General features: G+C 42.9%; 1 protein-coding gene across 2 annotated transcripts in view; it reads right to left on the bottom strand.

Annotated features, from left to right (window-relative positions):
• Positions 1-23018, bottom strand: part of MYO5B (myosin VB) — a 334299-nt gene that overhangs the window by 167891 nt on the left and 143390 nt on the right. For both annotated transcript variants that reach the window (XM_070452570.1, XM_070452571.1), the window contains exons 3-4: positions 11293-11464; positions 6442-6586 (exon numbers count right to left, since the gene is read on the bottom strand). In XM_070452570.1, the coding sequence (XP_070308671.1) occupies positions 6442-6586; positions 11293-11464 (317 nt within the window). The remainder of the gene's footprint in view (positions 1-6441; positions 6587-11292; positions 11465-23018) is intronic.

The following is a 23018-nucleotide window of genomic DNA, read 5'->3' as shown; positions in this document are numbered from 1 at the left end:
ATGACCTCCCGCAGGTCCAAGTCTCTCTCTGTGGCAGGGCCACTGTTCTTAAAGAGTGAAGACGCTGAGAAATTCAGGCCCAAAGGATTTGTGTGTGGACACACAGCGGGTGGGAAACACATCACCAGGGACAGACCCCTGGACACTCCTAGACAGTAATACTTACAGAGAAACGAAACCTGGCTCTCCTCACTGAAAACAGGAGGCTCGATCAGGAAGTACTCGACATCCCAAGCTTCTCTAAACCATACAACCCAGAATAATAAACCACCTCACACCAAAAAGGAAGGAAGAAACTGACATAATCCTACTTCAAACTGGATGTGAATTTAGGTGTGAATTTAGGTCACCTATGTGCAGTTCCTTTTAAAAATTATTCCCCCAAAGATCCAAATGCCACAAAGTCTGCAGCCTAAGAGAGATCCTGAAGTGTCCTGAGTCCGTTCTTGGGTATCCCAGAGTATTTCACCTTAATGATCAGGGAGATAAAGCCATCAGTTCTATTGCTTTTTTTTTTTTGGACCTCAGACGATGGAAAATGTACAGTGTCCTCTCCCTTCTGCAAAACATTTCCACAGTCAGGACTTCTCTGGGAGTGCTCCCATAATGGGGTGCGGGGTGAGGGGTGGTCCACTGGCTACCCCAGGTGTACTGAGTGGCATGACCCTCCCAGGACCCCAGGGACATCCCATTCCATCTATAGCCCGCAGCATAGCAGAACCAGACCGACATGTGTGAACTCTATGAGCAAATGAATTTGTTTCACACTGTCCCGACATTCTTTCAGAAAAGAACACAAAACCTCAAGAAAAGGATCAGACCTGGGCAGTAGAGTAAGATGGCCCGGCCCCACTAGCAGAGCTAGAAAACACGCCGAGACTCTCATCTCACTCTGACATTTAGACTCTTGTGAAACCTCAAGGGAAAAGGCCTGTCCCTCAGCCCTCATGGCCCCAAGGACCACAGCCTGCTCTGTTCTGGGAAGACTACCCGGGGCCAGTCGCAGGCCCTGCTGATGAAGGCAGTACAGCCTCTCCGCTGGTACAAAGGGCTTCGGGGCACACAGACTGGGTCTGAATTCCAGCTTCACCATCTACTGCCGTTCATTATACAGAGGCCATTTAAATAGTCAAGGCATTTCTGCAAGAATCTAAGCTCCTCACAAGAAGGTGTTCTCATCCTTGGAAATGGTATCAGAACATGGAGAGAAGGAATAGATTTTGAAATAGGGCCCATCAGAGAAACATCGCTCTCTGAACATCCCTTGTGTCATATTATCTCTTTATCTAACAAGCTCCAGAATGTCTCCATTGCTTGAAGCCAGCATTTTCCAAAGAGTTCTTGAGATAATCTTTGAAAACAGTTTTGTGTCTAAATATGATTTGCAAACCCAGCATAAAGCATCTCCATCTTGGAGACTCAGAAAGCATATCAACATAGCTGCTCTGAAAACCCCTGCCTTGAAGGCAGATGTTTCACTTGATTAATCCAGGGTTTCCTGAACTCAACTGACCATCTCTGTACCCTGTGTTAACAGAACACACTTTTCTGCCAAAGTTCACTCCAGCTTTCAGGTTCCTCCCAAGTCCGGTCACCCTGTCTCTAACTGAATAGTCCACACCAAACCTAGACCCACTTATCACATAGGTTAAATTTTCCTGGGCACTGTCCCCTGACCATGCCTTTTGTGAATAATAGCTTTTCTGAGATATAATTCACAGAACACACATTCACCCATTTAAAGTACACAATTCAATGGGTTTCAGTGCATTTGCAGAGTTGTGCATCCATCCACGCAATCAATTACAGAAAATTTTCACCACCAGCCCCCACCAAAACAAAACCAAAAAAACATACTGATCAGCAATCACTTCCCATTCCCCCTTGAACCTCCAGCCCTGGGCAAACACTAATCTACCTCCCTCTATATATTTGTCCATTCTGGACACTTCATATAAGTGGAATCACACTCTGTGTTCTTTCATGTCTGGCTTCTTTCATTGAGCATGTTTTCAAGGTTCATCCCTGTGGTACCGTGTATCATATCTTGTTCCTTTTTATGTGCCATATTCCACTGTATGGGTATACCCATATTTTATTTACCAATTGGTTGGTTGATGGATTTTTAGATTTTTTTCCTCTGCCTTTCGGCTACTGTGAACAATTCTATGTGAACATTCCATTAAATATGAATGTCTGTGGGTAAGTTTCTGTGTGAATATGTTTTCATTTCTCTTGGAATGTGTTTTCATATCTAAGAGCAGAATGGCTGAGTCATGTGATAGCACTGTCTAAACTTTTGAAGAACTGCCAGACTATTTTGCAAAGCAGCTGCACCATCTTACATTCCCACTTGCAGTGTATCAGGATTCTAATTTCTCCACATCCTTGCCAACACCTGTGAAGTCTTCGACTACAAACATCCTAAGGGGCGTGAAGTACATGTGGCTATGGTTTTGTGACTATGTGCTTTAGTTTTAAGGTTTTGTGCTTTTTGAGGCCCCACTGTTGGGGTAATGATCATTCTCTTCCACCGACCTAGATGTCTGCATCTCACCTTATAAATCTGAGCAATTCATCAAGATCCGGCTTCAACACTACACTTTCTTGGACCAGATGTGACAATCATCCCCAAACTCAATTCAAACGACCCTGAGCGTGACTTTGGTTTACACTTCCTGCAGTTACAGGCTTTTTGGTCTACTGTGTCCTCTCTCTCCAGAAAGACTGTGGACACCTTAAGAAGTGGAGAGAGGTCTCACATTTCCTAGTGTTCACTTAGCAAGGAGCCTGTCAAATCACTGATACTTTACAAATGTTGGCTGATGTGATTTAACCCAGGAACTGAGGCTAGAATGAGGGTAGGTAAAAGTGAGAGAAAGGGCATTTTGGATCATGAAGAAGGGAGGAGCAGAAATAAAGCTATGGTCAGTCCCATTTCTCACAGGGAACTATAGGTTCTTATGTAGAAGGCAGAATTCACAAGTTTGATGTTTCAAGTTACTTCAGCCCTTTTATTCACTGTAAGTCTCCATGTACTCTCAAGCCTCATCTGAGGTCAACAAGGGTAGGGACAGCGAACCAATCGTCTTGCCATTGTGTCTCCTCATCCTTTCCAGCACAAGACTCTGCAGGAACTCTCGGGGTGGGGATGAAGGTCTGGATTTATCCCTTGGAGCTTTGACAGACTTCCCTCATACACTCAAGGCATTGTGAGTTGGAGAGACCTAGAGTGAACCACATTAAGAAAGAAAATCCAGTCCACAGTGAATCAAGAGAGAGAATTGCTGAGTCCAAGGTCAACTGAGTCACTGTCACCACGGGCTAGGAGTCGTTAACGTTAGCTTCTTGCACCCTTAATCACCCAGCTGTTGTGGAGGCTCAGGTTCAAAGCACACTGTGTTAGACCACGGTGACTTGATCCACATAACAATCATTTCAGCAACTCACTGATGAGTCAGGAAGCACACCACACAGTTGGCAGACGAATTGTAAAGTGAGTGTGTTTAGTATTCGAAGTTGACAGTGAAGGCCCAGAATGGAAATACAGCAAAAACCGTCCCTGCATCTGACCAGTGAGTCTCCCTGTTTCCCTGCAAAGATTCTGCTGGGGCTTCTAACATGCCCCTCAGATCAATAGCAGAAACCCTGAGCTGCTGACATCAGAACTTATTCAAAAATAGCTCTCTCCCCCGAGCCACATGTGCTGGCCTTATACTTCTTATGCACGTTCATGAGCAAAAATTGCACAAGAATTTCAGCAGTATTATTTTCTACGCCCTGGGACTTGGTGGGTAAAACGATTATACACCTTAAGACCTTAAAGAAAACCCTTAGTTAAGCAATTCTTTGTCCAACTTTAAAATCCAAACTCCTTAATCAACAAATGCATTCCCCTAAGCAAGATCATATCACCACCACCCTGGATGCCCACCCCTGTCCCTTCCCACTAATGGGCATGAACAAGGACCCAAACAAGTGAAATAACCTGAGAGTAGAGTAACTGTGTGCACAGCTTCATGCGTAGAAAGAATGGAGGCATTCAGTCAAGAGGATCTATAAGCTGGAGGCAAGAGGGTTCTCAAAGCTGTAGGGGAGCCTCAAGAAGTCTGATAAAGAAAAGCTGTTTGGCAGAAACCAATGTGACACTGTAATTATCCTCCAATTAAAAATTAAAAAAGAAAACAAACTTCTGATACATCTAAGTGCAACTAGCTAGGAGAACAAAATGGGATGGAAACTAACATCAAGGACATCCATGAGAGGACAGTCTCAGGGAGCTGGCAGAACCTGGAGCATGGTAGAAGTTGTTGGAACCAGGCCACAGTCACCTTCCATTTCAGAACCATAAGGACACCATCTGTAAAGCAGTAAGGATGGTCTTCTTCACATGAAGCAAGCGAGGACTCGGCGTGAGTGCTTCTCCCGAGACACAGAAGCCTGCCCAGGCCCCAGGTCCCCTGCACTGTGCACGCACTGGAGCGGGGCCACGTGCTGCGTCACACCACCCCTCACCCCTCCCCGCCCCGCGACACAACCCTGAACCACACTTAAGTCTGCAGTGTGTGCCTCCACGGCTTACCAAGCTAAGGGACCCCTGGTCACGCCCAGAACACGGTATGTGGCCTTTTTATGACGTTAGAGAGGTCAAAGGTCGTGTTTAGCTCATTTTGGAAAAATGAAACAGTTGTAGATCATTCTACTTATTATACCGTTTCTGTTCTCTGATCACTGCTCATATTAAATATGGTCATTGTGTTTCTATGAGGAAGCAGATCTTTTACACACCGATCTCCACAGCCAGCAACAAGACATTATAAACTAGTAAGGAAGCTTACAGAACAGTTTTTCCTCATGGAAACTTTTACTGGGCTGAAAATTATACTCTGACATCCACGGCAGCACTGACCATCTTAAATGGGACTCCCTCTCACTCCTCTCTACACAGTCCTGCTCCCCACAAAGCACTCCTGCTTTTCCTGCTAGCTCTGTAAGATGTTCTTTAGAGGGGGCAAGAAAGACTGAGCTGAAAGGATCCAGCATTTTACTGTTAACTGGAAAATGCATTTCCACCAAAACTTTGGTAAAACTATCTTTCCCTATACTATACCTTGACAGTTCAAGAACAGCATGGTGGTAAATTTTACATGTCCATTTGGCTAGGCCACAGTTTCCAGACATTTGGCCAAACACTAGTCTGGATACTGCTATAAAGGTGTTTTGTTTTTGTTTTTTCATTTAAGACGAAATTAACATTTACATCAGTAGACACGGAGAAAGGCAGATTACTCTTCATAATGTGGGTAGGCCTCATCCAATCAGTTGAAGGTCATGAGACAAAAAACTCTGACATCCCCACCAAAGAGAATTCTGCCAGTAGATTGCCTTCAGACTCAAAATCTTGTACCATCTTTTCCCTGGATCTCCAACCTGCCAGCCTAATCCTGCAGATTTTGGACATGCCAACCCCCAACAGCTGCACAAGCCAATTTCTTAAAATAAAAACCCCTCTCTTAAGGCGAGGGTGTGATGTTTCAAGAGAACAGCATTGAAACATGTATATTATCTAGGGTGAAACAGATCACCAGCCCAGGTTGGGTGCATGAGACAAGAGCTCAGGCCTGGTGCACTGGGAAGACTCAGAGGAATCGGGTGGAGAGGGAGGTGGGAGGGGGGACCGGGATGGGGAATACATGTAAATCCATGGCTAATTCATTTCAATGTATGACAAAAACTACTGTAATGATGTAAAGTAATTAGCCTCCAACTAATAAAAATAAATGGAAAAAAAAAAAACCCTCTCTTCACACACACACACACACACACACACACACACACACACTCGAACCCTGACTAATACACTCACCTAGCCTACTTTCTGATGAAACAGACCTGCAGCTATCTCTCTGAGTTAGAATAAGAAGAGCAACATGAGACCCACTTAAGTGTCTAAACAGAACACCACTTTCAGGCTAAAACTCTGAAACCACTACGCTTGACTGCTAATTTGAAGCTTCTATTTCTGCCCCAAATGCCTGGCATTTTAAGAAGTTGCCAGAGTCTTGGTTCTTTCAAAACGGAGCCTTCAGTGAGATCTGTAAAATGAATGGTGATGGTATAAAATGGATTCATTACACCTGGAGAAGAGGCAAGACAGCCAAAAGGAAGTCAAGGAGAGATGAGACACAAGGCATTAACTGCACTGCTCATCAGAGTCTAAGGACCCACTGCTCTCCAAGCCTAGGCTCAGGTTCATAAGAAGAAGATGAAGACTTGAGGAAATGTGGTTAAGAAAAGAACCTGAGGTTGATTTGGTTTCCAAAACACTTCAAACCCAGAATCACCACCCCACCACCGAGAAAAAGCAGCCGAAGAAGGTGGACACTCCCCGTTCCACCCTCTGATGACCCAGGAGGACTTCTGGGCTAAGGTTATTCTTACCTGGCCATCTGTTTGTAGGCTTCCTCTGCCACAGCAAAGATGTGGGGGTCCATATCCCCCATGTTCTGGCCACTGTAGGCATAGATGACATCTTGACCGTAGATTGGCAACTGATCATAAGGATTAATGGCAACAAGCACGATACCTGTGAATAGACATTGCGCTCAGATTCTGAGAGCATGACTGCTTCCTGACATGAGATTTGTTTTAAAACTTTTAATTTTGTATTAGAGTATAGCCGATTAACAATGTTGTGATAGTTTCATGTAACCAGCAAAGGAACTCAGCCATACATATATGTGTGTTCATTCTCCCCCAACTTCCCCTCCCAACCAGGCTGCCACATAACATTGAGCAAAGTTCCATGTGCTATACAGTAGGTCCTTGTTGGTTATCCATTTAAGATACAGCAGTGTATACATGTTGATCCCAAATTCCCTAAATATCCCTTCCCTGCATCCTTTTGCCCTGGCAACCATAAGTTCATTCTCTAAGTCTGTGAGTCCTTTCTGGTTTGTAAGCTCATTTGTATCATTTCTTTTCAGATTCCACATATAAGGGATGTCATATGATATTTCTCCTTCTCTGACTTTCTTCACTCAGTATGACAATTTCTAGGTTCATTCATGTTGCTGCAAATGGCATTACTTCATTCTTTTAAATGCATGAGTAATATTTCATTGTATATATTTACCACATCTTCTTTATTCATTCCTCTGTTGATGGACATTTAGGGTGCTTCCATGTCTTAAATACCGTAAAGAGTGCTGCAATGGACACTGGGATGCATGTATCCTTTTGGATATTTTTCTCTGGATATAAGCCCAATAGTGGGATTACAGGGTTACATGCAATATAACATAACAATATATGGTAGCTCTATTTTTAGTTCCTTAAAAAGAACCTCCATCTGTTCTCCATAGCGGCTATACTAATTTACGTTCCCACCAACAGCGTAGGAGAGTTTCCGTCTCTCCCTCCACACCCTTTCCAGCACTAATCGTTTGGGGTTTTTGTCAAGATAGCCATTCTGGCTGGTGTGAGGTGGTATCTCATTACAGTTTTGATTTGCATTTCACTAATAATTAGTGATGTTGAACATCTTTTCATGTGCCTCTTGGCCATCTGTATGTCTTCTTTGGAGAAATGTCTATTTAGGCCTTTTCATTTGTTGATTGGGTTGTTTGTTTTGATGAGGGTAAGCAACAAAAGTTGTTTGTAAATTTTAGAGACTAATCCCTTGTCAGCCACATCACTGGCAAATATTTTCTCCCAATTTGTGGGTTGTTTTTTTGTTTTGTTTACTGTTTCCTTTGGTATGCAAAAGCTTTTTCAGTTTACGTAGATCCCATTTGTTTACTTCTGCTTTTATTTTCCATTATTCTGGGAGATGAATTGAAAAACATATTGCTGCAATTTACATCTGAAAGTGTTCTGCCTATGTTTTCCTCTAGGAGTTTTATGTCTGGTCTCACATTTAGGTCTTTAATCCATTTTAAGCTTATTTTTGTGTGTGTGGTGTTAAAGAATAATCTAATTTTTATTTTTTTACATGTAGCTGTCCAGTTTTCCTGGCACTCCTTGTTGAAGAGACTGCTTTTCCAATATTGTGTAGTCTTGTCTCCTTTGTCATAGATTAATTGAGCATAGGTGCATGGGTTTATTTCTGGGCTTTACATCCTATTCCATCTATCTATATTTCTATTTTTGTGCTAGTTCCATACTGTTTTGATGACTGCAGCTTTGTAGTATAGTCTGAAATCAGAAAAACTAATTCCTCCAGCTCCATTTTTCGTTCTTAAGATTGCCTTGGCTATTCTGGGTCTTTTGTGACTTCATACAAATTTTAAGAATTTTTGTTCTAGTTCTGTGAAAACTGCCATTAGTAATTTGATAGGGGTTGTACTGAATCTGTAGATTGTCTTGGGTAGTATACTGACATGAGTTTTAAAGGTCCCTGTTCACTTACATGAAAACTAAAGAAGAAAAGATGAACAGGATGAGTCTTAACCAATCACTCAACTAAATCAAGATGTATCTGTGTTTATCAAGCACTCTACTAGGCCCTAATGGGGAAAAGAAGGACAGGTCAGGCCTCTCTTCAAACACCCTGGAGCATGAATAAGCACATATGCATGGGCGTACACACAAACGCTCAACAAACTGAATTCATAAAATAGATACGTACAAACTGCTGTAGGATCAGAAAAAGAGGATTCTTAACCCTGCCAAGAGGTGTTACGCTTAAAAAAAAAAAAATCTCAAAACTAAAATCTTTAAAAGGGACTGTTAATTTTCTCATTTGTATATGGGTTGTCTTAACTAAAATACAAACAACTTGTGAATGGGAAATGTGATTACACATCTTAATGTCAAACCTTGGCTCAAATATTAACTGTGTGACTTTGCCAATTCCTTAACTTCTGAGTGTCTTAGCTTCATGGACTGCAAAATGGGGATGGTAATTGCATTTCCCTGGTTATCCTGAGGGTAAAATGCTTCATAGAGAGCAATTCAGACCAGCATCTTGCATAGTAAGCACTGAGTGTCAGCTATTTTTTTTTATTATCTCACATTGTATTATACCATGTATTATCTTTCATTTCACTATTTTTTCCATCCTGTGTTCCCAAAAGGACACAATGTGAAGATGGGTTCAATAAATACACATTGAAGAGTTATTAAGTCCTTTAACCCTTCAGATTTTTTATAGAAGGACAAGGTAAACTGATATTTGAGAATGTGAAAAGAGTTAAAAAAAAAAAAACCCAACAATTCAATCCTGAAGATAAGACAAATGCATGCCTTTTTCTTTCACATAAAGAACATTCTGGATCTCAAGGGAACCATGGACACATATAAAAAATGTGAACGTTTCCAGTCCTTTGGGGAAGAGAAGGCAGGAATGGAAAGGGTCACTGCCAAGATGGGAGAGCTCTGCCATTGTGATGCCTTCTGGTGTTTGGTGAAGAAGTACAGTCAAGAGAATGAGAAGGCAAATTATAGACACATCTGATAAAGGCCTGCTACCCAAAATATACAAGTAAAAAAAGTGAAAGTTGCTCAGTCGTGTCCTACTCTGTGACCCCATGGACTATATAGTCCATGTAATTCTAAATATACAAAGAACTCTTAAAATCTAACAATAAGGAAATGAACTATCTGATTAAAAAAACGGCCAAAAGACCTAAAGAAACACCTCACCAGAGAAGATACAGAGATGGGAAAGAAGCAGAAGAAGATGCTCCACACCATAAGGCACTGAGGAAACACCAGTTAAGACACCAGTGAGATGATACTCCACCCCTATTAGCATAGCCAAAATCCGGAACACTGATAACCTCAAACTCTTATTTCATCACTGGTGGCGATGCAAAAGGGCACCGTAACTTTGGAAGTTCCTTATGAAACTAAACATAATCTTATCATATGATCAAATAATCATACTCATTGGTATGTATCCAAAGGAAGAGAAAACATATTCACACAAAAACTTGTACATGAATGTTTGTAACAGCTATATTCATAATTGCCAAACTCAGAAGCAACTAACATGGTCTACAATAGGTGAATGGATAAACTATGGTACATTAAACAATGGAATATTAGTGTTATGATGGAATATCATGCAGCCATTAAAAAGAATGAAATAATGACATTCGAAGCAACATGGATGGACCTAGAAACTGTCATATTAAGTGAAGTAGGTCAAAAACAAATATTATATGATATTTCTTATGAACAGAATCTGGAAAAAAGTATACAAATGAGCTTATCTGTGAAACAGACTTAGAAAACAAACTTAAGTTTACCAGGGGTAAGGCTAGTGTAGGTAAGTTAGGGAGTTTGGGGATGACATACACACACGCTATAATCAAAATGGATAACCAACAAGGACCTACAGTACCTGTTCAATATTACATAACAATCTAAATGGGAAAATAGTTTGAAAAGAATAGATACAGGTACATGTATAACTGATGTAACTGGTGGCTCAGACAGTAAAGCCATGCCTGCTAGGTGGGAGACCTGGGTTCAACCCCTGGATCAGGAAGATGCCCTGGAGAAGGAAATGGCAACCCACTCTAGTACTCTTGCCTGAAAATACCATGGACAGAGGAGCCTGGTAGGCTACAGTCCATGGGATCGCAAAGAGTCAGACACAACTGAGCAACTTCGCATTCATAGAACTGATATAACTGGGGCTTCCCTGGTGGCTCAGCTAGTAAAGAATCTGCCTGCAATGCAGGAGACCTGGGTTCGATCCCTGGGTTGGGAAGATCCCCTGGAGAAGGGAAGGGCTACCTACTTCAGTATTCTGGCCTGGAGAACTCCATGGATTATACAGTCCATGGGGTGGCAAAGAGTCAGACATGACTGAGCGACTTTCACAGTTTATATATATATATAACTGAATCACTCTGTTGTATACCTGAAACTAACAACATTGTTAATCATCTATACTCTGATACAAAATAAAGTTGTGGTTTGTTTTTTTTTTTAAGTTTAAAAACTTGCAGCAGTGCACTCAGCACTGAGAGCAGAGGCCTGAGCCAGGACCCTGGGATGGATTTACTGTCTTCCTACTGACTCCAGGGCTGCGCCTGAGCCAGCAAGCCACATGGCATGGCCCATTGCTTCCCTGGTTGAGCTTTAACACCAATCCTTCCAAAGAGATGTATGGCAGCCTAACTAAGCCACATTCACTGATCGCAAACTTTCAAGTGAGAGGTACTTATTAATATAAATGAGACTGAAAGTAGGATTCTTAACCATTGGAGTTTAACATGTAAAGTCTAAAGATTGGAAGCACTTCCAAACACACACAGCCAATAGATACCCCCTACTTACCACAGTAAGTGTAGATATGGTTGGACTCCAGGAAGCGGACCTTTAAATTATGCAAAACTGCAGGCTCATGGAGATAGCTAAGGGCAGTTAGGTCATTTTCTCCCACCAGGATATCTGGATTCCGCAGGAAGGGAAGTTGGTTGTTTTGGACATCGATGGGGTACTCCTGAATCTAAGGAAAGGCAAGTAAGAGACACAAAAAGGCACAGTCATGAATCTTTTAGCCTGTATTCAATGTTCAGTCTTGTCCGCTAGGATCACTACCCCAATATGATCATAAATGAAGGTAAATAACACATTTCAAAGAAAGCGAGTTGAACAAAAATATCTGTGTTTCCATAAGAGACCAGTCCAGGTAGAAAATTTGCAGAAAACAATCCCAGTGTATCAAGTGAATGGCATGAGAAATTCAGGAAGCACAGGTAGATTTAATAAGGTGTTCTTCTGCTTCTCAACGCAAAAATACTTACTGAGGCTTTAATTCTATTGCAGTAGGAGTGCTGGTCTTTCTCCCATGCAGGATGGCTTCTTTGGCTTGCCCCCACTTAATGCTGGAGGTTCTTTACCCTTTCTCACATCATCCAGCTCATTCTCTGTTTATTATCTTGCAACCAGCCAACTGCTCTCCATGAATTTCATTCAAGTTGTTCACATGTTTTTTCCCCAACCTAACTGCAAGCTATTTTAGGGCAGTAACTATACTTTGATCTAAAGTATATAAGAATTTGATGGGTGTGCATGTGTGTGTAATTAGGGATGTGTGATTACACATCTGAAGGTCAAATCTCAAATACAAGGTGCCAACCTTGTACTCGTAGCATACACAGTACTGTGTGTGCTAAGTCGCTCAGGCATGTCCAACTCTTCGTGACGTCATGGACTGTAGCCCGCCAGGCTCCTCTGTCCATGGGATTCTCCAGGCAAGAATACTGGAGTGGGTTGCCATTTCCTTCTCCAGGGGATCTTCCTGACCCAGGGATTGAACTGGGGTCTCCTGCATAGAAGGCGGGTTCTTTACCGACTGAGCTATGAGGGAAGCCTATACACAGCACTTGGACTACATAAATATTCAAAACACATTTAGGGACAGGACGTTTAACTGATTACATGTACACATGTAATCAGTACAAAGATGTAATTAATGAAAGGAAGTGTTCTTTAACATTTAAACAGGAGGAACTTGGCTGCTGCTTACCATGTTTTATCAGAGTGTTAAGTTTCTTAAAAATCATCTGAAACCTTGTAAAAAGAGTTTCCTCAACACAGCTTATTTTCAGGAGCTCTTGTGTGGGGTTCAGGAATATCAATTGTTAAAAATCCCCATGTAATTCTGATACAGGTGGTCTATGAATCACATGTTAAGAATCACTAGTCTTTACAAGTCTTTCAGGAAGTTCTATAGATGTAGCCTCGATTACTGGGATTAACAGTTGGTTTCTAAAAGAATATGAATATCAGTGCTCTCTCCTGCCCCACTTTGAGACTTGTACTACCAGATACTAAGGTACATTATTAAAGCTACTGTGATACTGGCTTAAATTGAAGTACTAATGGTGTTAAAAGAGGCAGATAAATGAAACATAACACCAGATCCAGAAATAAATGCAAGCACATATGGGTAAAATTTATTCATAACACTAAACTAGCAAATAAATTGATAAAAGGGATTTTTCAGTAGTAGGAGGTAAACTTGCAGCCATTTAGAAAAAAAATTGAGTCAATGTTCCATTCTTCCCCATATTAAATAAATGTTAGATGGGAAAAAAAGTAAACATTAAAATCAAAAAGTAAAGTAAAACCAATAAGAAAATGTGGGTAAATCTTCACAAAAGCTTTGAAAGAAAGTAACTTTAAAGGGTAATACAAAAGCCAGAACAATGAAGGAAACTATTCATTAATTTGACTACAATCTAAAACTTTAAAACCATCATAAAACACACCATAGGCTAGACTAAGTCGCTTCAGTCACGTCCCACTCTTTGCAACCCTATGGACCGTAGCCTGCCAGGCTCCTCTGTCCATGGGGTTCTCCCAGCAAGAATACTGGAGTAGGTTGCCGGGCCCTCCTCCAGGGGATCTTCCCAACCAGGGACTGAACTCATGTCTGCTATGTCTCCTGCACTGGCAGGCGGGTTCTTTAACACTAGCATCACCTGGGAAGCGCTTAAAAAACACACCATGTGCAGAGCAAATTGAGAGAAGGGGACAGTTATTCTGCATTATTTAATGGAATCAACATTCTTAATAATTGAAGAGTTATAAGAAATTAAAAAGAAAAGCAATACCCCCACAGAAAACTGTGCACAGAATACAGGTCACAAGGAATTATTAATGGATAATATATGAAAAACTATTCAGCTTCACCATTAATGAAAGAGAGGCAAATAAAAGATTATTTAGAGCCATTATCCATCAACTAAGCAAAATAAAAACTGACAGGACCCCAACCAGGAAGGGTGTGGGCAAAAGGGTTGAGACTGATTTAACCTTTCTGGAGGGCAGCTGGCAACACGTTATCAGAATTTTTCATAAATATTCTTCCTCGCCACCAGGAGACAATCTTACAAATGATCAAAGATATCAACTCCCGAAGCTATAAATATGAAAGTAAAGTGCAACATAGACCTATATTTACAGTCAGGCAGCTGCCAAAGCATTCTGCTGCATCTAACAAAAGGCACATTATCAAATGAAATCTATAATAGGATTCCACTGATTTTAAACTATATATTAAAGTCTGTCTGGAGAAGGAAATGGCAACCCACTCCAGTATTCTTGCCTGGGGAATCCCATGGACAGAGAAGTCCGGCGGGCTACAGTCCATGGGCCCGCAAAGAGTTGGACACAACTGAGTAACTAAATAACAAAAGTCTATCTGGAATAATATCCCCACAAAATATCAATGATTATCTGTGTTAGTGAGGTTTTCTTTTGTACAGTTTCCTGTTATTGAATTTGTTTTAATTTTATTTCATAATTGAATGATAATTGCTTTACAGAATTGTGTTGTTCTTGTTCATTGTTCAGTCACTCAGTCGGGTCTGACTCTTTGTGACCCCATGGACTCCAGCAAGGCAGGAGTCCATCCATCCCTGTCCTCCACCATCTCCCAGAGATTGCTCAAACTAATGTCCCTCAAGTCAGTGATGCCATCCAACCATCTCATCCTCTGTTACCCTCTTTCCCTCCTGCCTTTAATCTTTTCCAGCATCAGGGTCTTTACTAATGAATGGACTCTTCACATCAGGTGGCCAAAGTATTGGAGTTTCAGCTTCAGCATCAGTCCTTCCAATGAATATTCAGGGTTGATCTCCTCTAGGATTGACTGGTTGGATCTCCTTGCAGTCCAAGGGACTCTCAAGGGTCTTGTCCAACACCACAGTTTAAAAGCATCATTCTTCGGCACTCAGCCCTCTTTATGGCCCAACTCTCACATCCACACAAGACTACTGGAAAAACCATAACTTTGATTATACAGACCTTTGTTGGCAAAGTAATGTCTCTTCTTTTTAATATGCTGTCTAGGTTTGTCATAGCTTTTCTTCCAAGGAGCAAGTTTCTTTTCATTTCATGGCTGCAGTCGCCATGTGCAGTGATTTTGGAGCCCAAGAAAATAGAGTCTGTCACTGTTTCCATTGGTTCTCCATCTATTTGCCATGAAGTGATATCAACATGAATCAGTCATATGTATACATATGTCTCCTCCCTTTTGAAAAATGTAAATCTGGGACTTCCCTAGTGGTCAAGTGGGTAAGACATTGCACTTTCAATGCAGTGGGCCCAGGTTTGATCCCTAGTCAGGGAACTGGACCCCGCATGCATGCATGCCTTAAATAAGAGTCCTCATGCCCCAATGAAGGTCCTGCATGGCGCAGCTAAGATGTAGCTAAGACCCAGTGTGGCCAAAATAAATTAAACATTTCATAAAGTAAAACAAAAACATTAATCAAGGCTCCCTTCTTTCTGTGAAAAGCTCTTTTATTGTCATTCACCTTACTCCATACAGGAGGTCAGCAAACAACTATCATGAAGATGCAGATAAGATTTCCAAAATGTGGGAAACAAGGGGCAAACAGAGATTGCGGAGAGTCAGTTTTTATTCATTCAACTCAAGAGGGGCTCCCTCGCCCACTTCATCTCCTGTAGAGTAGGTGGTATCACGGGGCCTAACCAGACCTCCACACGGGAGCCATTCGGAAGACTCCCCAGTGGAGATGTCCATCACCCAGCAGGAGCTTGTCAGCTCTCTCTCTCATGGCTCTCCACCCCACCTCTCATGTAAGCAACACGGGGACAGCCAGGTGCAGAACCACAGCGCTCCCCCAGCCAAGCCCTCACGTGTCAGATCACAAAGCTGGGACCTGAGCCCGCTATCTTTAGACCCCGAGGTAGACATGCTGCCATTTCATCTTTTCTCTGATGAATCTCCCCTCAGACGACTCTCACCCAAGTGTGCGGAGGGAAACGCACATGCGGTTTTGCAAAAATGTGGTCCAAAAAAATAAGCCAATGGGAAGGGAACGGCTACCCACTCCAGTATTTGTGCCTGAAGAATTCCATAGACAGAGGACAAAGGTGGGCTACAGTTCATGGGATCGCAAAGAGTTGGACATGACTTAGCAATTTAACATTTTCTACACATTGGTGATAGTAAAGTTGATAAGGAGGAAAAATGCCCAGAGCGGCAGCAAAGAGGTAGAAGCTGCAAGCTAAGCATTCAAAGCTACAGACTTCTAGCGGGATGCACATCCAGAGGGAGGAAGGGAATGAGAGCCTTAAGGACACTTCTTTTCTTTAACAGGTATTTGATTCTAACACTGCTGCTAGTGTCAAACACTTACAGCTAACATGGTTTTACTGGAAATCAAAGGGTTTATGACATGATCAGAGACAATTAACTTTCTGGCACACACACACACAAAAGACTTCACTGCATAATAATCAGGCCTTTGGAGGTAAACAGGAGCCTGAATTTTAATACCTTTCTCAAGATTAATGCTCAGTCACCCACTTAAGAGTGGACTTTCTCCTCTCAAGGCCAGGAGTTGGGAATCAGGAACACGTGGGAGTCTCCCGTTGATTTCCATCTAGCAAATGGAAAGGGATAAGAGGAAGACACCCTAACCCTAGACTTGGACTTACCAGTAGATGGCTATTTAAATTGAATTCATTAAAGCTAAATGTAATGAATGCTTCAGTTTCTCACACTAGCCACACTTCAAAGGCCCAATAGCCACAAGGAGCTAGTGACCTCCATACTGGACAATACAGATAGAGAACATTCCACTGTAGGACAATGTTCTCTTGGTCTAGATTGCTCTAAACTCAGTGGATCTGTGATACTATAACGCTTTGTTGTTGTTCAGTCAGTAAGTCGTGTCCAACCCTTTTGCAACTCCATGGACTGGGTCCACCAGGCTCCTCTCTCCATGGGATTACCCAGGCAAGAACACTGGAGTGGGTTGCTACTTCCTTCTTGAGGGGATCTTCCCTACCCAGGAGTTGGACCCACATCGCCTGCATTGGCAGGTGGATTCTTTACCACTGAGCCACCTGGGAAGCCGCTCTAACCAGGGAAGCCCTTATAATGCTTGCTGCCATGGCACTTCAGTCGTGTCCGACTCTGTGTGAGTCGGAAGCCCACCAGGCTCCCCCGTCCCTGGGATTCTCTGGGCAAGAATACTCGAATGGGTTGCCATTTCCTTCTCCAATGCATGAAAGGGAAAAGTGAAAGGGAAGTCGCTCAGTCGTGTCCAACTCTTAGCGACCCCATGGACTGCAGTCTACCAGGCTCCTCCATCCATGGGATTTTCCAGGCAAGAGTACTGGAGTGCAGTGCCATTGCTTAATGCTTAGTGGGTGCTTAAAAAAAAAATCAGTTGAATGAACGTCTGATCTTTTCAAGACCTCTCCCATACCTCGATTCATGTCCACGTTACATGGTAGCACAGCAAGGGAACATAAAAACATCTTCAAATGACAAATCCCAACACAAAGATTGGGAGTCACTGGTCAGCATATATGGTAGAGAGGAGAAAGAAGTGTTCTTTATTCATAGAACCAGAAGGTCTAGAGGAAAGAAAAGCTAGTGAAAATAAAGTCAGCAGCAGGCAACCCTAAGGTACCACATGGCTCATCCTTTGATACAAACGAGCCCAACTAGGAGTTAAAGCTTGAATGCAAACCTTCGCCGTCAGCTAAAGCAGTGGTTCTCAACCCTCCCCACACCTAGGAATCCCATGGGGAGCTTGCAAAAAGATGCTATGCTGTGTCCTAGCTCCAAACTCTGATTTAAGTTGTTTGGCTGTGCTGGGGCTTTGCAGAATTTTTAGAAACCCTCAAGAGTTTCTATTGTGCAGACAAAGTTGAGAACCACTGAACTCAGTGGTTCTGCTGTGCTGAGCCCATTGCTTCTCTTCCACAGACAGCAGCTGCCCCAGCTGTAAGATGAGAGGCTGCTGCTGCTGCTAAGTCGCTTCAGTCGTACCTGACTCTGTGCGACCCCATGGACGGCAGCCCACCAGGCTCCCCCATCCCTGGGATTCTCCAGGCAAGAATATTGGAGTGGGTTGCCATTTCCTTCTCCAATGCATGAAAAGGAAAAGTGAAAGTGAAGTCGCTCAGTCGTGTCTGACTCGTAGCAACCCCATGGACTGCAGACTACCAGGCTCCTCCATCCATGGGATTTTCCAGGCAAGAGTACTGGAGTGGGGTGCCATCGCCATCTCCAAGATGAGAGGATTGGTCCCAATAATCTTTAAGGGCCCTTCCAACTTTATTAGTCTAAAGTACTTAACTTAGGTCAGTGGATGTGGGGGTGTTCTCTTTTATGTTCTCTTTGAGAGCTGTCCTGCAGAGAAAATAGGAGAGCCCAAGGCATGAATCCACTTACACTCACTGTAATAGCAAGTGTTCGGCGCCAGGGTCATTCAATACACACTAAAAGGCCGTTTAACATTATGTCCTAAATGAGCACAAGAAACATTCACTGAATGAATGCCCTGCTGTCTGATTCTGTAATGGTTCTGTGTTTAAGTCTTACATCTCCACCTTTTCCAGTCTTCGAAAAGATCATATTTCTTAAAAAGAACCTTCTGATTCCTCCCCTCATACCATTTAGCCCAGGCCCAAGCACAAGCATGCAATTACTTGAAAAATAAAACACAATGTGACTCATGTGAACTTGCTAGCGAAGAAGGGTCAGTTAGGTTATGAAGAAATAACAAATTAACCCTGAAATCTCAGTAGCTCAAGACCACAAAGGTGGTATATAATAATTGTTCATTAATAATTGTTTTTAATGAATGAATAATGAACAAATGGTGATGCAAGTAACTAAAGGAAAAAAGCCTTAGATGAAAATAGGCAATTAAAGAGTTTAAATTATATAAAAAAAAAATCACAGCAGCACAAAAGCATGAAGTCAAAGATAGCACATTCCATTAGAATACAGACTTATGAAAGTTTAGCTTTTAACATGGTATCTTTCAGCAGTGACAAGTTCAGGGCCATTGTCTCTATGGGCTTAAACCAGAGTTCCTCAACTTTGGCACTGTTTTCATTTAGGACTGATAGTTGTTTTTTTGGGAGAGGGTCCTCTGAGCAACATTCCTGACCTCTACCTGTCACTAGATGCTGATAGCAAACCCCCCTCCTCAGTTATGACAACCAAAAGTGTTTCCAGACAGTGCCAAATGTGCCTTAGGGGCAAAAATCACTGCTTCACTGGTCTCTAAGCAGAACCAGCTACGCAAAATATGCTAACACAAAAGATCATGAATTCAGCAGGGGAAGAGGTGGCTGATAAATAAGTAACAGATGTGAATGTACTTAATGCCACTGAGCTGTACTCTTAAAAATGGTGAAGACAGTAAATTTTATGTTACATGTATTTTATAATAAAATACATTAATTAAAAACATAAAACCGACTGTAGACAAAATAGTAATTGTATTGGTAAAAATATTACCAATAGATATTTACATGCAATGTATTGTTTTACCACTTAAAGGAACTGTTGTTTTTTGGTTTTTTTTTTTGCATCTGTACAATGTAACTATTCTTGCCATCTAACCAAAGTGTAATACTGTCTCAATCATGGATTATTGTGCAAAACAAAGATAAAGAGAAGAAGTATTAGAAGGCACATAAACCAATATGAAAGCAAGAAAATGGAAAAAGCTGGAAATAGAACTGCCATATGACCCAGCAATCCCACTTCTGGGCATACACACCAAGGAAACCAGATCTGAAAGAGACACATGCACCCCAATGTTCATCGCAGCACTGTTTATAATAGCCAGGACATGGAAGCAACCCAGATGCCCATCAGCAGACGAATGGATGAGGAAGCTGTGGTACATATACACCATGGAATATTACTCAGCCATTAAAAAGAATTCATTTGAATCAGTTCTAATGAGATGGATGAAACTGGAGCCCATTATACAGAGTGAAGTAAGCCAGAAAGATAAAGACCATTACAGTATACTAACACATATATATGGACTTTAGAAAGATGGTAACGATAACCCTATATGCAAAACAGAAAAAGAGACTCAGATGTATGGAACAGACTTGTGGACTCTGGGAGAAGGCGAGGGTGGGATGTTTCAAGAGAACAGCATTGAAACATGTATATTATCTAGGGTGAAACGGATAACCAGCCCAGGTTGGGTGCATGAGACAAGTGCTCGGGCCTGGTGCACTGGGAAGACCCAGAGGGATCGGGTGGAGAGGGAGATGGGAGGGGGGACTGGGATGGGGAATACATGTAAATCCATGGCTAATTCATATCAATGTATAACAAAAACTACTGTAATGATGTAAAGTAATTAGCCTCCAACTAATAAAAATTAAAAAAAAAAAAAAGAAAGAATGGAAAAACCAGGAAAAGAGAAAGAAAAAATAAATAAAGTCACTTGCACTAAGAGGCTTTACTGGCACCAGAGGAGCATCACCCGGTACCCTCAGCTCTGTGGCTTTGCCAGCTGCGCACACAACTGACATTTAATCTGCACGGGGTTTACACAAGCTCTGAGCACTCTCAGGGTGTGTGGTCTGAATGCACCGATGTCTAAGGACGATAGTCCTGGCTCTTCTGTGAGGCTGTCACTTCTTGACTGGAAGAACCGTGTTTGCTATCTCAAGATAATATCCCAATACATCCTGTACCATCCTCAGAGCTGAGCAAGAGGGGCCCTTCCCTGGACTCTGCATCTTAAAGGGCGCCAACATGACAAACGCACACAGCAGCTTATTAAAGAACACGTGGCACCTCTGTCATTTGGGATCAGTGTTCAGGGCTCACACCACGAGAGCTGCAACCTTCAACACATACTCTTGTGACGAACACCATCAGACCCTGGGGCACCTCTTGCCCTGTGTCCTCACAATAAGACAAAAGGCGTTCAGGCACCTTGAAGGGTCATGGGCTATAAGGTCCTGATGTCAGAGACAGACAACGCCTTGGGTCGGGGGAGGAACTGGGCAACAAAGACATTTAAATACAAGGAAGACAAATCAGCTCATTAATCCTACCTCCAGATAACACAAACACAAAAAACCAACCAAACAAACAAAAAAACCTCACATAATGAAACAGCGCTTCCCTGTTGGGCCAAATATCCAATTCCTTGCTTCTCTGTCTAATCACGGCTCCAGAGGTGCTCACAAATTAGCACGGTATGTGCAACCACTGCAAACCTAACACGTGAGGAACACTTTGCAAAACTGAACAAGTCACATTCCTCCTAAATCTGCTCACATGTGGGTACAGGCATGACAAGCCTAATGAAAGACAGCAGTTCTTTTTACTGGCAACCAGACAAGAGATGGAACAGTAGACTTGCAAGTATCTTAATTGTAACATACTAAATGCTTTGTTTCAAGAGTCATAAATGTCAGATTTACCTAAATAATTCTGATAAAACATGCTTCTAATATTTAAACAGATGTAGGCTACATCCCTACTCTTGTCCTGGCCCCACAAATATTAGCAGGCGTGGACGTGCAGAGATGCAGGGAGAGCACGCTGGTCTTCTTAAAGCTCACATCACCCCATCTTCCTCTCATTCACGAACATGCCAGGTCCTCGCACACTAGGAGTAAATAGCTCTGGACACTGGATGTAAACTCAGGTGGAAAAACAGAATGTAAACACAAAACCATGGCAACAGGGGGAGAGTTTTCCCTGCCAGTAGAGATGAGGAGCTGAGCACTTTGTAGGGGAGGTGGGAGCAGGAGAGAGGAGGTGGGCCGGGCATAGGTCCATGCCACGCCAAGAATGAGGAAGTGTAGGTATCACCAAGATCTGCACACCTGAGGGGCATTCCCTGGTCCCAACAGAGTACTATGCTAAGGGCTGGCACCCTTAGATACCTCACATCCCCTCACAGCTGTGCAGAGAAGAGACACGTTCCTTTCCGCTTGAGGGGGTTCCCGTGGCTCAGACAGTAAAGCATCTGTCTGCAATGCGGGAGACTTGGATTCAGTTCCTGGGTTGGGGAGATCCCCTAGAGAAGGAAATGGCAACCCACTTCAGTATTCTTGCCTGGAGAATCCCATGGACAGAGGAGCCTGGTGGGCTACAGTCCATGGGCTCGCAAAGAGTCGGACACGACTGAGCGACTTCACTTTCTTTCTTTTTTTGCTTAAGAAGTTTCCCATCTTCACACTGGCATCAACAGAAAACATCTTACTTTGTGCGAAGTGAAATAAGCCAGACATAAAAGGACAAGTGTCCCATGACTCCATCTCTGTGGGGTACCTAGAAAAATCCAACTCAGAGACAGAAAGTGGAATAGGGATGACCGCGGCAGAGTGCAGCAAGAAGGGGCAGAGGGAGTCAGTATTCAATGGGTACAGAGTTTCAGTTTTGCAAGATGAAGAGTTCTGGACAGGGAGGGTGGTGTTGGCGGCACCACAGTGGGTAAGGATTTCATGGCACTGAAGACAGTTGACATGGTAAACTCTATGTTTTGTAGAGTTTACCCAAATAAACAGACGAGCAGGCATGCAACAGGGAAAAAGAAATGTCTTAGAGGAACTGTGGGGTGGCGGGTGGGGTGACTTCCTTGAACAGAGCAGAGTGCATGGGTTGCTTACTGCTAAGGTGGAAGCCCAGTGGTTACGAACATTATTGTCTTTGAAGAGAACTAGTTTATTTTCATCCTTTGCTGCTGCAGTTAAACCCGCACTACCGGACTTCAGATGGAGAAGCAGGGGTGGGGAAAGAGACTCCGGGGTACAGTTTTTGGCCAACTTGGTGTATCAAGGATGCTTTCAGCTACAGAGGAGATTCTTCAAATGTTCAGAGTCCAGCCATCTAACGTCTGCACTCCCAGCTCAGGTCCACAGCTCAGCTGAGTCACTCCTAATGACAGTTCAGAGCCAGCAGTGGACAAACCACAGCCCGCAAGCCACCTGGACAGAGAGTCTGACGTTCAGAGCCCATTATTTCTCCAGAGCTGCTCATCTCCAGCCCTAGGCATCTCTTCTGATGACAGCTGATGGCCATGGAGCAGAGCAGGGGGCAGGGCAGGGGTCCTGGGCAGCTGCCAGGATTCGTCACGCCAGGCAGAATTCACTCTCAGCTGGCGAAGCGGCATCTGCTCTGTTTTAGCAACACGGCAGTTCAGCCCTCACTCCCGACTCTCAAAAAACACCCACCCACTTACAAGATCAACTGAAACGAAATCAGCTGGAGTGGAAGATATGCCATTCAC

The sequence above is a fragment of the Odocoileus virginianus genome, chromosome 22 (assembly GCF_023699985.2).
Source record: "Odocoileus virginianus isolate 20LAN1187 ecotype Illinois chromosome 22, Ovbor_1.2, whole genome shotgun sequence".
Lineage (NCBI taxonomy): Eukaryota > Metazoa > Chordata > Mammalia > Artiodactyla > Cervidae > Odocoileus > Odocoileus virginianus.
Note: the sequence above shows the minus strand (reverse complement) of the source record. Positions and strands in the feature narration are given on the sequence as shown.